At 32.9% G+C, this 16,209-nt stretch overlaps 1 protein-coding gene across 4 annotated transcripts in view; it reads right to left on the bottom strand.

The window, feature by feature from the left end:
* LOC129260737 (probable phospholipid-transporting ATPase IA) overlaps nt 1-16,209 on the bottom strand; it is a 51,837-nt gene that overhangs the window by 12,593 nt on the left and 23,035 nt on the right. For all 4 annotated transcript variants that reach the window (XM_054898692.2, XM_054898690.2, XM_064114536.1 and 1 more), the window contains exons 7-28: nt 15,024-15,097; nt 14,188-14,391; nt 13,722-13,833; nt 13,251-13,307; nt 12,480-12,588; nt 11,795-11,922; nt 11,131-11,297; nt 10,522-10,582; nt 9,639-9,747; nt 9,094-9,176; nt 8,408-8,457; nt 7,393-7,462; nt 6,995-7,079; nt 6,632-6,684; nt 5,733-5,867; nt 4,980-5,070; nt 4,509-4,663; nt 3,665-3,747; nt 2,690-2,984; nt 1,878-1,952; nt 1,356-1,478; nt 529-669 (exon numbers count right to left, since the gene is read on the bottom strand). In XM_054898692.2, the coding sequence (XP_054754667.1) occupies nt 529-669; nt 1,356-1,478; nt 1,878-1,952; nt 2,690-2,984; nt 3,665-3,747; nt 4,509-4,663; nt 4,980-5,070; nt 5,733-5,867; nt 6,632-6,684; nt 6,995-7,079; nt 7,393-7,462; nt 8,408-8,457; nt 9,094-9,176; nt 9,639-9,747; nt 10,522-10,582; nt 11,131-11,297; nt 11,795-11,922; nt 12,480-12,588; nt 13,251-13,307; nt 13,722-13,833; nt 14,188-14,391; nt 15,024-15,097 (2,460 nt within the window). The remainder of the gene's footprint in view (nt 1-528; nt 670-1,355; nt 1,479-1,877; nt 1,953-2,689; nt 2,985-3,664; nt 3,748-4,508; nt 4,664-4,979; nt 5,071-5,732; nt 5,868-6,631; nt 6,685-6,994; nt 7,080-7,392; nt 7,463-8,407; nt 8,458-9,093; nt 9,177-9,638; nt 9,748-10,521; nt 10,583-11,130; nt 11,298-11,794; nt 11,923-12,479; nt 12,589-13,250; nt 13,308-13,721; nt 13,834-14,187; nt 14,392-15,023; nt 15,098-16,209) is intronic.

Here is a 16,209-nt window from a genome sequence, read left to right on the forward strand (position 1 = left end):
TTAATGCATTTCAATAGGAAAGTCATGCAAAGCTTACTCTAATAGTATTTTCATCATCATAATTCACATTCTGATATGAAACCTAATTAAGAATTTGTTAAAGGGGAAAAACCTATACTATTAATTTAGGGAGACAAACAATTATTTCTCCAAAATGTACTGGCAAAGAAAAATGACAAGCTTATGATGGAGTTTATTTCTGTTATTTTTTTCTATGCAGGTATAAATGGGGAATAATTTCCTAAATGCAATAAAATCATATACGTCTCATAATCAGCTTTGATTTGAAACCAACTGGCTGAAGGCTTGCTCAAATTGTTCATCAACATATTCTTTTATTCACTCTTAATTTCAAAGAAAGGACGATTCTACATCACAGTCTTGTCAGGTACACCAAGTTTACCACAGTGTGAACTTACCGCATATGCCATGACATGTTGCCAGCAAAAAGATAGTCTAGTGCCTTCCATTACCCCAGGCAACATCTTGTTGCATTGAGGCTAACACAAGTAGATAGTCTGAACTTACCGTGTATGCCATGTTGCCAGCAACAAGATAATCTCCTGCTTTGCCATTACCCCAGGCAACATCTTGTTGCATTGAGGTTACCACAAACCAGTAGATGAGAATAGAATGAAATACAGAATTAAGAGTCCACATCCAAAAGACCTGGAAATAAAAGAGAATAACAACAAATCTCTCATTCTCGAATCTCCAATCTCAAAACGTCCATTGTATAATTATAGGGGGCACTACACAACCTAAAGTCCTTGGAACTTCATCTTTTTCTCATAAAGTACAGTCCATCATGTTGTACATTCTCACAGTATATTTGCCTAATCTGGGGCTTGTTGCTGAAAGAGATGCACCTAAACGCAACTAAAGAAATCAGGTTAATACTGCTTGCGTTTCATTGGTTGAAAATCAAGTTGCGTTTGATTACTGGAGTAGTGTTTGATTGCAACTCTTTAAGTAACAGGCACATGTGTATAAACAGTATCCTTAACTTGTTTATTATCACTAGCATGATGCCAAATTATTATTTTTTTTAATCCACAACCAGTTGTTCCCTTTAACAACTTTTTAAAACTTGACAAATATGCTTTAAATAATGCAAATATTGTCGACTTCATGACTGTTAATACAAACTTAACATATAAATTTCTTCTCAATTATCATCACCACCACCGCCACCTGCACCACCACCACCATCATCATCATCATAATCATCACCATCATCATCATCATCTTCGCCCTCACCATCAACATCACAGTCACTCCTTGATCACTATCATCATGATCATCAACACACAACTTAGACTGTAGTCAAGCCCTATCAAGTCGATGAATCTTACTTTTGAATTGAAGTACTCTGCATTCTGAGATGATTTGTAAAGCTGAGGGAATCTCTTCATACTCTCTACACTGATATTACGATCAAACAAACCGATGGCAAAGGGTGGCAAAGCTGTGAATACCTGTTTAAAAGATATCATCATCTTACTGGTAATACTCAAAACAAGGATATATTTGAATATGAACATCATCCTAAGCTGTGAAGAATCAAGCTATTGTAACATTTATCTCCTTTCATGAAGAAATTATTAATTTTTAAGACTTAAATTACATGTAAATGTCCATGCAAATATATCAACGAAGGAGATCCACAATTATTTGCAGTCAAGTGAGTATATTATGTTGATCTACTCAAAGTTGAACTACGAAGTAAGATTTCATGACCACATTGTCCAAAGCATGTGTAATTTATGCGTGTCAAGTCAAAGTTGCCAAACGTTGAGAAGATTTGGCTTAAACAGGCTCACCTGTATATCAACTTCTGTTGTTTAAAATATGGTTAACAATAACTCACTACTTACCAGGTTGTAGATACCAATTGCCCATCTATTGAAGAGGATCTGCCCTGACCAACCATTCACTATCGCAAACCAGAACTGAAAAAAAAGATAGTCAGTCACAGAACTGTACCACTCATGGGTAATTATTAAAAAGATATTCAGATTATAAAGGATCCAAATATTAAAATTTCTTTTATTTTAACTGTTTGTCCCTTTAATTTCACTTTCCTGTACACTGATTGCAACATGAATGTTTTAACAAAATGATGTGCTAATCATTTCTTCTCACAAGTACCTTTTGATATCTGAACAATATTAACATATTCTTTCAATTGTTATATTCGCAAATACATCATATTTTCAGGATTAATATGTTATTCACACTATTCATCATGTACCCTTTTTCACAGTATTTGACTTGCATTGTAACCAGTGGGCAGCTCTTTACACAACTCTGTTTTGTTTGTGCTGTCTCCTTTATCAATTGTCTCCTTTATCTTTGTATTTATTTTTTTCCTTATAAATGGTGAAAATAAACTGGTTTAGGGGGTAAATATCTAGATTATTTTGAAAGTGTACAACCCTCTATAATACAGAGACATATGTTCATGTAGAATGAATATTCAAGATATAACTTCCAACTCAATGGACTAACAATTATGTAAATACTATTGACCATTAACCTTTATTCCACTCTTTATCGAAAACTGTCCTCTGTAATGCCTGCAACATGATTAGTTTATCATTTGGTGCTACTGACATCTATTCTCAAATACACCCTTTGAAACATTAAAAAAAAAAAATCATATTTGACAATTTGAGAGTGTACATACCTCCATGATATAGAGACAGATGTTCTTGTAGAATGAATATAAGATGACCTTTGAGATACGATTATAACTCCAGACTCCATGGACTAACATGAGTTTATGAAGAAATCTAAACTGAGCAATGGAGTAATCTGATGAATTAGCTGCTTGAAGTCCTTCACGACCGCTGATACCAATACCAACATCAGCAGCCTGTATCATTCCTACATCATTAGCACCATCTCCTATGGCAAGGGTTACGGCTTTGACATTCTGCTTTACAAGGTCAACAAGCTCCGCCTTCTGAAGAGGAGTCACTCTATTCAAGAAAGAAATGCAGAACATGCAAATGTCACCAACCAAACTAACCCAACACTCAGAGAAGAATAGAGCCTTCTTTTTATACAATTGTAATAATAATAATAATAACAGTATACAACATTTATATATATATATATACAATGTTTTAAGGTGCTGTGTACCCTGGCTTTATTACAGCTATCCTGATCAGGTGAATGAGCAGTCAAGAAATTCCTTTCAACAGGGTTCCCATTTACTACACTTGGGTGGAGAGTGGCAAATGAAGAATAATGTCTTGCCAAAGGATGTGAGTGCTACAGTAAGATGTGAACCACAGACCCTGTGATTATCACTTCAAAGACTTATCTTCTGTGCTACAACATCTCCATGTATGTTGTGCTGCACTCAACCCAGGTGAGGTAAATGTTTACCTGGCATGATTAATTCCTTGAATGCACCAAGCGCCTTGCAGTTGGAGGTAAAGATGGGGGTAATATAGAGTGCGCCTCTCAATAGGCAATTAGATGATCGGTGCCGCATGAATGCTATGTATTATAATGAGGTATGTATGATCTTCAATTAACACCATTGAGATTGCTCTCATGCCATACATAGGCAATATGTATAACCAAAATAATCATGTTGTGAGCCTGAGAATCTACAGTCGAATACATGTATGAAAAAAGGTAGATATTTTACCTGCAGCAAATGACCGACTTGCATGACATAGCCAGTTCCAAGAAGTCTTTGCGTAGATCAAAAGATAAAGCAAACTTCAGAGCCTAGATAGGGGTAGAATTGGAGAAAATAGTAACTTCTTTACTGATTTTACTTTTTTTTAAAATTAATTTTGAAAGCTGCCAAACATATCTTGAAAAAAACAAAAATGAAGTAGATGAACCAATTTGAGGTAATAAGTTGATTATACAAATCATGTTGAAAGAGTATAAATTCAGCATTTATTGCTGTATCACTTATTATATTTAACATTCAAATGGTTCTCCGTTTACATACAGCTCTTAAATCAAGCTTAAAGATTTTTCATCCCATATTTATAGAAAATTACCCCAAAATTCAAATTGTAAACTTGGACTAATAAAGTTAAAGATATGTGCTTATTAGTGTTGATTGCTCAGTCTTATGCCTGTATGGTTTCTAACTTAATTCCATTATATCAAAAAATTTTCTTGCTTAAACAAGGTCACAACTTGCTTTTATGATCAGATCTAAAGTGTACTGTTACTTGGTTAAAGGACCTTTTGTCAAAATGTTGCTCATGACAACTACTTGAAAATTTAATTGCCATTTAGTTTAAGACCATTTTCTTGTAATCTTGCTTATAAAAACTACTCTAAAAATTGATGTTCATTTTGTTAAAAACTTATCTGAGAATCAACGCTCATGATGATTACTAATCAATACTAATAAGATTCAAGTACAATAGCTTTCATTCCATTTAATTGGTATGATAGTGAAAAGACATAAACATGGGATTAAAATAAATTAACAATAGAGATCCTTTTTCAACCAGACTAAGACATACTTCTCCATTGATAATGAGTGCTACATCATTTTCCTTGCCGATCTGATCACCAAATGCTGTGATATGTCTTTGTAGTGTCTCTCTAATCTCATCATGACTAGTCTCATTAATAATCAACAATGGCATCGCTGGGTTCAGAAGCTTACAGGAATATCCTGAAACAAAATATAATAATGTTGATCAACTATACAGTAACCTGGTAATCTATTCATGCAATGAAATGTCTACAGTGGCACCACTGGTTTCAGACCTTATATGAATGTCCTGTAAAAATGGAATAATAATGATCAACTGTAAAGCAACCTAGTAATATATTAATGTAGTACTAGAATCCTCTCACAGTATATGAAAATCTTAATAGGCATTTTTTTCAACATAATTGATAATATATCTATGTTATATATGGTCACATGATGCTATTTGAACAATCACTAAACAGGATTTAAGGATATGAAGGGTTAGAATACTCACCAACATTAATAGCGGTCTCCTGCTTGTCTCCTGTCAAAACCCATATCTTAACATCAGCCTTCAGTAGGGTATCTATCGTCTCAGGAACTCCCTGTAAATCAATTTAAATAATTCTTGTCATCATTACAAAGCACAAGTCAAGTAAAGTCTCTTCTCCCACATGATCATCATGATGTAGTAATCATTTAGGATAGCTTTCATGCATCTTTATTTACATTGTACATGTAAAATTTTCACTCAATACATGTCTTGGGCAGTGGTTCATTACCAGCTAAAATCAATTCTTATTTTCAGCTTTCATTTTTTTCTAGTTTTCATTGGAGTATACACACTTCCTCTAGATAGTAAATGGCATTTAAGATTTTGCAGTGATACAATGTAATTATTTAAATGTCAGTATGAATTTTAGGAACTATATAATGAAAAAAAAAAGTAATATAAAAGAGAATTTAATGAGGAGCAAATTCATGATGAATCTTCTTGATGTCATTATGTCTCTGTTTACACTAACCTTTAATTCAGTGTCTCATGCAGATATTAGGTGTGAATTGAAGTCACACTTAAAGTACAGTTTGTGTGCAGCATAGGACACATTATCGCATTGGTCATATTATGCTAAACTGACACATACTACTGTTGTATTCACCATTGAGATAAATAAAATAAATACCGTGTGCATATTGGTATTTAAGCAGGACTCTACTTTACGACAAACAGAACTGTTTGTGACCCCAACCCCCTTAGTATATTTACATCTTGTAGTTTATCTTCAATAGCTGATGCACCAATCAGAGTGAAGTTCATTTCAATGAGCTCAGCTGCTTCAGCTAACTTCTCCTCTCTGTTCTGAATCGCTGTACTAGCCTTGTAGTAAGTAGCACTCCATTCCTAAAAGAGATAAAGTCATAAATGAACATTACAACTAAACTAATGAAGCATTCTGGATTGCATTACTAGCCTTGTAGTAAGTAGCACTCCATTCCTAGTAAAGGTAAAGTCATACAGACAATATAAGAGGCTTTATTGGCTGCAATAAATCATGTAATAATACTACAACTAATAATTATACTCTTGTACAGTGTCAGATGGGACACTCCTGGTGCTTCACAATTATTTTTCCACCTTAAGCATAGATCCAACTACAGTGCTTCAGCAATTAAAGAATAAAGTGTTACCAGGAACCAACTGACATCACCTTGGTCAAATGCAGATCAATGCCTAGAAGGACAATAGTGCTGCAGTGGGATTTACACCCCAATTTTTGTGATCTATTGTCCGGAGACATATCCACTTGACTCCGACACTTCTCCAATAGATGTAGTTAAAGATTTGAGTCCTCTAACATAAAGCTTAGCGGCTAATTTTGAAAAATTTGTGCTACGATCAATAACTATAAAGCTTTGTGTTACGGAGCCCTGATATTCAATATCTCTCATGACACAGGAATTTGAAAGCTCAGACCAGTGCAATTATGAAACCATACACATTTTCATGATTATATTTTTATCTCTTATTTTTCAGGAATGACAGGCTCAACCAAAAAGTAAGGTAGGGAAACTACACTGCAATTGAAGACAAATTATTCATGAATTTTCTATAGAGTTCAAAAGACACAGATTTCTGAAAAGAGATGTAAACAAAAATAAACTGACCTCATATTCTTCTTTTGAAATCTCCCTGAATGCAAAGCACAATGTTCTGAGACCTAAAGAAAAAAGGATAGCATAAAAAAATTGTAAATTATATGAAAGTTGTTAATGGGCAATACCATCTTCATAATCGAAGGCAAAATAGAAACCAAAACCACAAGTACAATGATATCTGTAAGTGAGTAGTATTATCTATGGATATATATATAGAAATTATCATGATATTCTATTAAATAAGTATCATCTACTTCAGCCAGGCGATTTAAACATTGCTTGAATTATACACCTCTATACTAGTAAATGTATAAATACAGGAAGTATAAACACTTGTACAACTATACTGTAAGATTGAAGTCCTGAATTTACCTTCTGAAGCAAATTCTTCTAGATGTCTGACAGTATCTGATGTGAATTCTTGGTCTGATGCTAGTCTGTCATATATCACATTGTCCTACAGGAAAAAAAAGGATTACACATTGTTTGTATTGCTCATTCCTTATTCTTTGGTAATGCAGTACTAAATGTATGAGTTCAGTGAATATTAAAATATAAGTGAACATTGATCATGTTCATAGAGTAAGGAGCAATCACTTAATGATAATCAAATCAAATAATTACAGCCACTACAATGTTTTTGAAAGTTAGAGAGAATTTTAAGCTGATCAAGAATAGAATAATTTCTAAACGTCTATGAGCAGAATATGTGTATATAATAGGGGCATTCTATAACTATACGGAATGGTTAATAAGAAAACTAAACTTACCGCTCCTTTGCAAAAGAGAAGAATAGTTCCATTACTGGTTCTGACTATCACAGACATCCTTTTACGATCACTACCAAATAAAAAAAACCGAAAACATTCAATGATTATAATAGTAAAATTGTTCATTTAACGCTCCGTATCTATGGGCCTCTGTTGGCCTTACATACTCTATTACTGTACAGTATTAATACCCATAGCTACCATTGCATGTAATAAAGGTTTCAAAGATTAAATCCTACAGGGAACCGTTTTACTTCACTAAGGGTGAGTGCAGCATATTGTACATGCATTAACAGTATGATTTTTTTAATTATGTTCTGTGTATACAGCTTTCCACCCTTTTCTTTATATGTTACAAGGCAACAAGTGATTGAATAAGGAGTATAATTCATTCATTCAAGAACTTAAAAAGTAAAATGACATAAACAGTACTTATGGAGTGTTACAAGATACTTGCAATTGATTGTAAGTCAAATTTAGGTTGAAAAAATTCAATCACAAATCTTTTGATTAATTGCAAATTTGCAATTGACTGATTATCTCCTTCTTGCATTAACAAGTTCAAATCGATTTGCTGTAGTTAAAATTGATCTATCACTAGTACATTTCCATCTTAAATCTGCAATACCCTTCAGAAACACTTGTATCAAGCATGTTGTAAATGTTGCACGATATTCTTACTATTATTTTCAAAATAGTAGATCACTTATCCTTCCACTCCTTTTGTTTCTTTTAATCACAACGCCCCATCTGACAGCTAAAACTTTAATATTAACCACAGGGATAAATTCCCTGAAAGATAAGTGCAAGCTTTCTCAGTTACACAAAGACTTAAAGAAGTAATCAATGTATGAACTGTGGAGAGGATGAAATTAGTAGAGTCCTCTCCTCTAAAATGATTGAAATTTAAGGGAATCAATTAGGGAATTTGGCACATGAGAATAAAACCAATGTAAAATATAATACTTCTTCATGACACTTCATATGTGTTAATGATTTAGATTTGATCTCTTACCTTGTAAAATCAAGAACATTCAGAATTTCATATTTTTCCTGCTTTCCCATCTGAAACACAAAAAATCAAATATAAAGAAATGAATTTTCGATAAATGATTATCATGGGGAAAACAGAAGAAAATATCTCAAAGTACTTTGATATTTCATTAGGTAGGAATTCATCTTTTTTAAGGGCTATATTCTGCTCAGCCTTAGGGCCATTACTATTAAAAACTTACTGAAAATATTCTTTCAATTTCGGGGACTATTTTTTGGCACATGTCACACAATAAGGTAATACTTAATAACATTAGGCTTTGTAAAGTTGTACAAACATGTTAAATTGACTTTCTCATTAGGTTTTTAGCAAATCATGGGGTCTGGAAAGAATTGAAGAAACAAAAAATTTCAAAAATATTTGTAGTAGCTATGGGACAATTTTGGAAAAAAAAATCAGTTGCCCCGATATGGTATTGAGGGTACATGTATTTAGGGGCAATTTGGGGACCAATCAGTAAAAAAATTGCCCATTGTCCTGGGTTAATTCCTCCATGATTAAGACTGAATTACACAAATAATGTTATCAATTTTTGTATGTACTTCAAATGTGATTATATGTTACTATGTCAATTGTATCATAATTGTAAATATGAAATTGAAAGTGGAAAATAAAATAATTGAATTGAATATGGATGAGAAACTTACCACTACAATCTCTACACTGTCTGGGGTTCTCTCTATGAATCTGAATCCAAGTTTAGCTGCTGCTTCTACAAGGGCTCCCTCATCTAACAAAACAACAATAGAGGTAAATAATACAATAAGCCCTTCATTATCCTGGAAGAATGGATAAGAATATTTCAAGTTGATATAAATCTGTATAGTACATCAAAAAGCCAGAGCTATCACTTTCCTTTAAATACGAGTCGATGTTTTAATTGGCTAAAGGTCGCACATGATCTTCCTGTTGCCTGTGGTATATAATACATTACTGCACTGATCACATGATGCTCATAGAGTTCGTGCTATTGCATATTAGATCAAATGTTAAATACCATATACAGGTTGGCACTAATACTACCCAGAACTCTTCTCAAAGAGAAAAAATATATATCTCTCTTGATGTAAGAAGCAATTCTCTGTGATGGAAGCAAGGTCTTCTAAATAAACTGAAGTGATTAACTGGTAATAATTATCATTGTAGACATAAAAAACCTTATGGTTTCTCACTAAGTTATTAGCTTATTTACCTGGTGATGACGCTTGATAGATGATTTGATCATTCAAATCTTTCTCTGGAACCACTGTATGACAGACAGCCATCATGGTAACAAACATTCGTATATGTGGGGCTGTGGACTAAATATATTAACATAAACAATCATATACATGGGGATGGATAAATATAAATAGAGAAATTGTATAGGGCATCAGTATCAAATTTCAAAGAGTTGAATACAGCGGTATTTATAAAGTCTCACTTACAATAGGTTAGAATAAGCATTGTTTGTATCACAATGGCAGGAGTAAGTATTAAAGCTCTTATGAAAGAGTTATATTCATCTACAAAATCTGGTAAAATGTGCAAACTGGAGCATTTCCAAACTTAAATCGATACTGACACCATCATCATCACCATCATCATCATCATCATCTTCATCATCACCACCATCACCACCACCATCATCATCATCATCATCATCTTCTTCACCATCATCATCATCTTCATCATCATCATCATCATCACCACCATCATCATTGTATAAAACATCTTGCCACTCAGAGTGTTAGCAAACAGGAACAGCACAGCAGATAAACTATTCATCAAAATGTAATTGATATGCCCCTTGTTTGATCTTGTTGGTCAGATGTACTTGAGACTACAGTAATTATTTGCATAAATATAAGAGATACCTGATAAAATACAGATATGAGTTGTTTGATTTAACTTGTCTTCAAAGATAATAAGAAAATAATAGACTCTGTGACAGTGTTTCATGAAACAATTGGTCTGTGATTTTCACTGCAATTTTGCTCTGAGCCAATCAGATACAAGGGTTTTGTTAGCATGTAACAGTTGTCAGAGAATATAATCACTGATGATTGTTTTATGAAATGCTCCCATGATCTTACATGTGATTCCAGATTGTCTGCCATCTTGCTATCTCTGAAGATGTCAACATCAGGGTTATCACTGAAAAGAATATCAATAAGATAAAACTTAGTGGGCATTAAAAATAACTATATTGATAAACTTATAAAAAGTGTTTATATGTAGAAGTGAAAGGGGTGCTCGAGGCTGAAAATTATAATACCTGAATAAGAAGAGTAAAAATAAAAGGCAAAACAGGGCTGTAAAATATGAGAATTTTATCAAAATCTGTTAAAGTGGATCAAAATGTTTTGAATTTTAAATGTATAGCAATATTTTGTAATGCAGGTAACCCATATCATCATGAGTATGCAATTAGGTGGGCTGATGATATCATATCTCAAATTTATTATTTAATTCTTTTTTTTTTTAATGAAATAAAAATTATTTCATATTTCCATGCATATGTGTGAATTAAATTGAATTCAATAGTGAATAGAACTAAATTATAGTAAAAACATGTTATCCTTATTATGAAATAAGTTTCAGTCTGAGGTTGCAATTCATTTTTGACAATTTTACAAATTTTCCATAGGAGAATGTATTGCCCCGGTATATATCATGGATTTGCATTGGAAGACTGATCATACCCATAGACGATGCCAGCTATGGTACAGATCTTGAATTCCATGATGTTCTGTGTGAGGGTTCCTGTCTTGTCTGAGAAGACATATTTGACCTGACCCAGTTCATCATTGAGATTAGATGTCCTAGCTGCTGCTGGTGTGTCCGTCTCTGCATGGTACATATCAAGGTCCTAAGTGATAGAAAACAAATTTCATTCAAATTAAATTTATTTCAATTTTCCACTACATATCAACAGATAAAAATACATAGAAAGGACAATAGTGTGACAATGCACATAAGATGGTTCATAGAAATTGAGGAAGGCTATAGCCAAATAGGTAAAACATCTTGTAGGAGACCAGCCAATAGTAAAACCAAATATACAAATACATATATAAAAAAGGAACACTTAACCAAAACCATAGTGAGAGAAATCCTGATATCAAATCTAATAATTAGATTACAAACATGTCTTGTATTTCTTTTGAAGATGGATTCCAAGTGGCTTATCTGAAAGACAGAAGGAACCGAGTTCCAAATCACTGGTTCTTAATAAAATATGACAAAATCAAATCATACTCTGGCATTCTCAGACTACCAACATGATACAACCATTCAATCAACCCTAAACCTCTGAAGATTTGAATGAAGCATTTAAAGAGATAATGCAATGAAGTAAAAACTTACAAAGTTGATGAATAGAGCCTGACCAAACTTGACTAGTTCCAATGTAACAGGAAGACTAATTGGGATGAGGTTGTTATATAGAATGATGAACGTCAAGAAGTTGAAGAAGAAAGAATTAGGAGTTTTATCTGAAATAAAATAAAGAAATCAACAAGATGACGATTAATAGATACCTTGTGACCATCAGACATTACACAGCAAGAGACTATTGTATATTTATTAAACTTTATGGTGTGGAAATACAGGGATCATATATCTTTCCTATTCGTAAAACCTTCTACTTTATGGACCCATGTTAAGTAATTTTATACCAATAGTACACAAATATTTTATGAACATTAATATATAAAACAAGAACACAAAATATCAAACCTTGACAAAAATATTTCACTTGACTTCAGTTATTTCTGTCAATCATTTGATTGATCATTCCAACCATGTGTTTAAATGACAAACATTACAATCTACAACTAATACTTGGAAAATAGAATAAATATCACAAGTGTATTCAGCATACAAATTGAAATAAATAATTTTTAGGCACCAGAAGAAACTAGAAATTTAGAGTGCAGTTCTCTTTACCAACATACTGGTAGAAATGTAATTTCATAAAATCTGAAAACATCATTTCCAATACTCAGCATTTCTTAGATACACAATTTCACTTTAATGATAAAGAACTCACCTTCAAATCCCAGATACCAATCCTTGTGAAAGTGTTTCTTGTTCCAGATCTCCGCTGCTATGGCACTGATTAGGGCCAGGACCATTAAGATCAGGAACAAGAACAAGATCTAAAAGAAAAGAGGACCAAGACTTATTACTTTGTTTCCATCAATATCAGCAAGCAAGTTGGTAGATATGTAAATATAAACACTGCTCCTATTCTTATCTATATAGCAATGCCCACTTCTTTCACCCCCCCTCCCTTTCCTCTTCTGTAAATTTATACAGACTAGCCATGTAAAGTATCCTGATTCTTCCTCTTTTCCACCCCCCCCCCTCCCCCCCCCCCTCCAATCTTTCTTTCAAAGCAATATTCTCAAGGCATTCTTTACATGACCTACTGAACTGGTGCATAATTGAATCCATCACTCCCTGTATATTAAAATCACAGAATTCAGGAGTCTGTGGGTTAACTTTAAATGCCTACTCAACAATTCACATTTCAAATTCTTTAATGAATAAACATAGCTTAAATGTGAATTAAATTTTTTTTGTTTTACTGTTACAATCAAATCTATATTATGAGAAATAAAGAATACAAAATTAGTTATGTTTGTAAAAAAAAAAACCCACACACACACAGTGGGTCTCCCTGAATCATACAAGTATCTCATTGCACAAATCTTAGTGATTAATCAGAGGGGTGATTTTGATGGTTGATTGTATTGATTATTATAAGCAATCAGTTGTAAGAATCAACTGTATGATCGATTACTAAGGCTTGTGTTACCTGGATGTTGGTTGTTCTATCTACGGTTGATCTCTTCAATGGAGCAGTCTTAGAATTCTATAAAAACATAAACAAAAAATAATTGAAGAATGTCTACCTATACAATGTACTTCAAAGTATATGAAAGCAATTGCTCATTCCTGTATACATTCTAAAGTCCTGTTTAGACCATGGTATATTTTTGTGCAAAAATTTTTGGCAATGGAAAATGCATATACAAATTTACTAATAATGAGGAAGAAAAGAGATTTCTATTATTTTCTTTGTGCCACAACTTGATTTACACAACTTACGCACAACTTCAGACAGAATATAATTTGTATATATCCTAAATCTGTTCAAATGCCAAATTAAAAATTTTCGCAAGGTATCAATTTATGAAAAGGGAACATAAGTCACCTTGCTTTTTGTAAGATTTGAAAGTTATACCAAATGTTAATTAAAATATTGATCAAAACTTCAGACTCTTACCAGCAATAGCTTGCTCTCATGTCCTGTATAGATGACGATACCATGGATCCATTTTGTGTTTCTTAGAGTAGCTCCTCTAAGAAGAATCTGATCCGTACTCAGGGGTACAGCCCTGGAAGAAAAGTATATGGGTTTTGAACCCATTGGGGATAGCTTATTATGCTGTAACACATCAGTTAATCAGATGTCATTATACACATGATAAAGGGTTTATTTATTGATATACTGAAACTTTCTTTCCATTATCTCTCTCAAAGCTCTACATTATTAACTTGATCACACTCACAATTCAAATAGAGTGTGGTGATTAACAATTCATATCAGTTGTAGGATATGTAAATTCACTGATAGCAAAGTAAGTTTTACAAGACACTGATTTTGATAGCTTTAATGCACTTATAAAAAGAATTGAATTTAGAATTAATCAAGCAACACAAACTCTGTAAAAATCTGTGATAAGACTTACATTGTCTGATTGCGCTTTAGTTTGATGTTTCCTACAAACTCATAGAGATGTCTGTTTGGTAGTTCACACTCAACCGTTCCATCTACAGTCATAAGATCAGCTTCTGAGCAGAGATTAGCCGTCTGAGATAAACCTTGTCTGATTTTCAGGTTTGTCTCTCCATCTAGCTGAGCCGTCTCAATGTAACACATAGCTTGAGGGGCACTGATGTAAAGGGTAGAAAGAGTGAAAATTGGGGCTGGTGTTGTGATCATAAAAAAATCCTAACCCCAATTGATCTAACATCAAGATAAGCTTCACTCAAGTGGTTAGCTGTCCCATATACTGTAGCCTACATAATACTCTGTCTGATGTTTGTCACCCCATCTTGCTATAAAGCTATTGCAATTTAAAACAACATCTGAGGGACACTTTAAAAAATAACAATACAATGCATGCAAAAGATAGAGATGGATTTGCGATTATTACAATCCTTTAAAGAAACCATCTACCAGATGATTGCATAGCAGATTGCTCTCTGACGTAAATCATTCACATATATCAAATTGAGATACATGCGGGCTTATAGTCAAGTTGAATAAAACTATCTCCATAAGAATCAGTGTCTTAGGGTTGTCAACTACATGTAGATATTGGTGCTTAACAAATTCATGGATTGGATTGAACCAAATTTACTTCTACATCATGAATATTGCAAATAAAATTAATAATAATAAATCCTTTCATTTCTCTTGTCAAAAAAGTCTCTCCATTGCATGTCAAGAAGGTCATTTTTCTACAAAATTTTAAAATTAAACAAAATTCAGGAGGGTTGAGCAATGAAATAATGTTTTCACCTTGATGATAAAAGAACAAGATCAGCTGGGAAGAATTCTCCTCTCTTTACCTGTACCACATCACCTACCCCCAACTGAAAAAAAAATAATAAAAGGGAGAAAAAAGTGAAGGTTAAATGAATATGTCCTTAAAATTTTTGTTTCTTTTTTATGTTTTTAGAGGGTCTTCTAAGGAGAACAATCACTGTAAAACATATTTACCACTTCAATACTTGGAACAAAGTAAAAATTGTTGGCTTCCTGAAAATAACAGGTGTTTAATAGTGCTTGGCAGTATCAATAGATTCCTTTCTAAAAGGATGTCAACTCTGATGTCAAATTGGTTTCAATAGAAGAAGTATTAGAGAATATTAATGAAGTTTAATATCAAAAGACAATCATTTGTAATATCATGTGTGTGTTGCTCTTCCCTTTCTCATATAAGGTAGTATAAAATTCAATAAATTATACTTTTTTTCAAAATTATTAAATGGTATTTACCTGTACATAACACAAAACTGCATACACCCTTCTATGAAAAGAATATACATCTTCATTATATAGCCATAAAATGACAGATAATAAACATAAAGAGAAGCAGCCCGAAAACAATTAACAAATATCAAAACTAAAAATAGAAATTATCAACTCTGTTTGATATTTTTTTATGGTTTCATGACACTTTCTATATATATTTTTTTCTTTCTTTTCTTTGAACCAAATTAAGGGTGAATTTATATGTATTGTAATCATAATAAAACATGACTGAAATAAGATTACATCTCCTGTCATTACAAACTTTATCAAAAATAAATTTTTATTAGAAACAGGGTTCTCAAGTTGGCAGAAAAGGAATTCACCAATATTTGTTCTGAAAATATATTATTTCAAAAAGAGAAAGAGATTAATTTAAAGAGTGACCCCCCTACATTTTTTTTAAAAGCGCGCTGTACATTTAGAACCCCTGCAAGGGTCTAAACATCATAAAACCACAACATGATCAGGGTGTTGAGTCTGTTTTTATGATATACCCTGAATATATCACCATGGTATCTGATGTGAATACCATGGATCCATGGTGACTTTAATTACACTGTAACAGAGCGCTGTCCAGCTGTGGTTTATTTAGCCGTTAGTAGCAATCATATTAATACTTAATATCAAAGTAGTGGTGAGAGCAGTTGGTAACTCTGTTTGTAATGAATGA

The sequence above is a fragment of the Lytechinus pictus genome, unplaced genomic scaffold (assembly GCF_037042905.1).
Source record: "Lytechinus pictus isolate F3 Inbred unplaced genomic scaffold, Lp3.0 scaffold_19, whole genome shotgun sequence".
Lineage (NCBI taxonomy): Eukaryota > Metazoa > Echinodermata > Echinoidea > Temnopleuroida > Toxopneustidae > Lytechinus > Lytechinus pictus.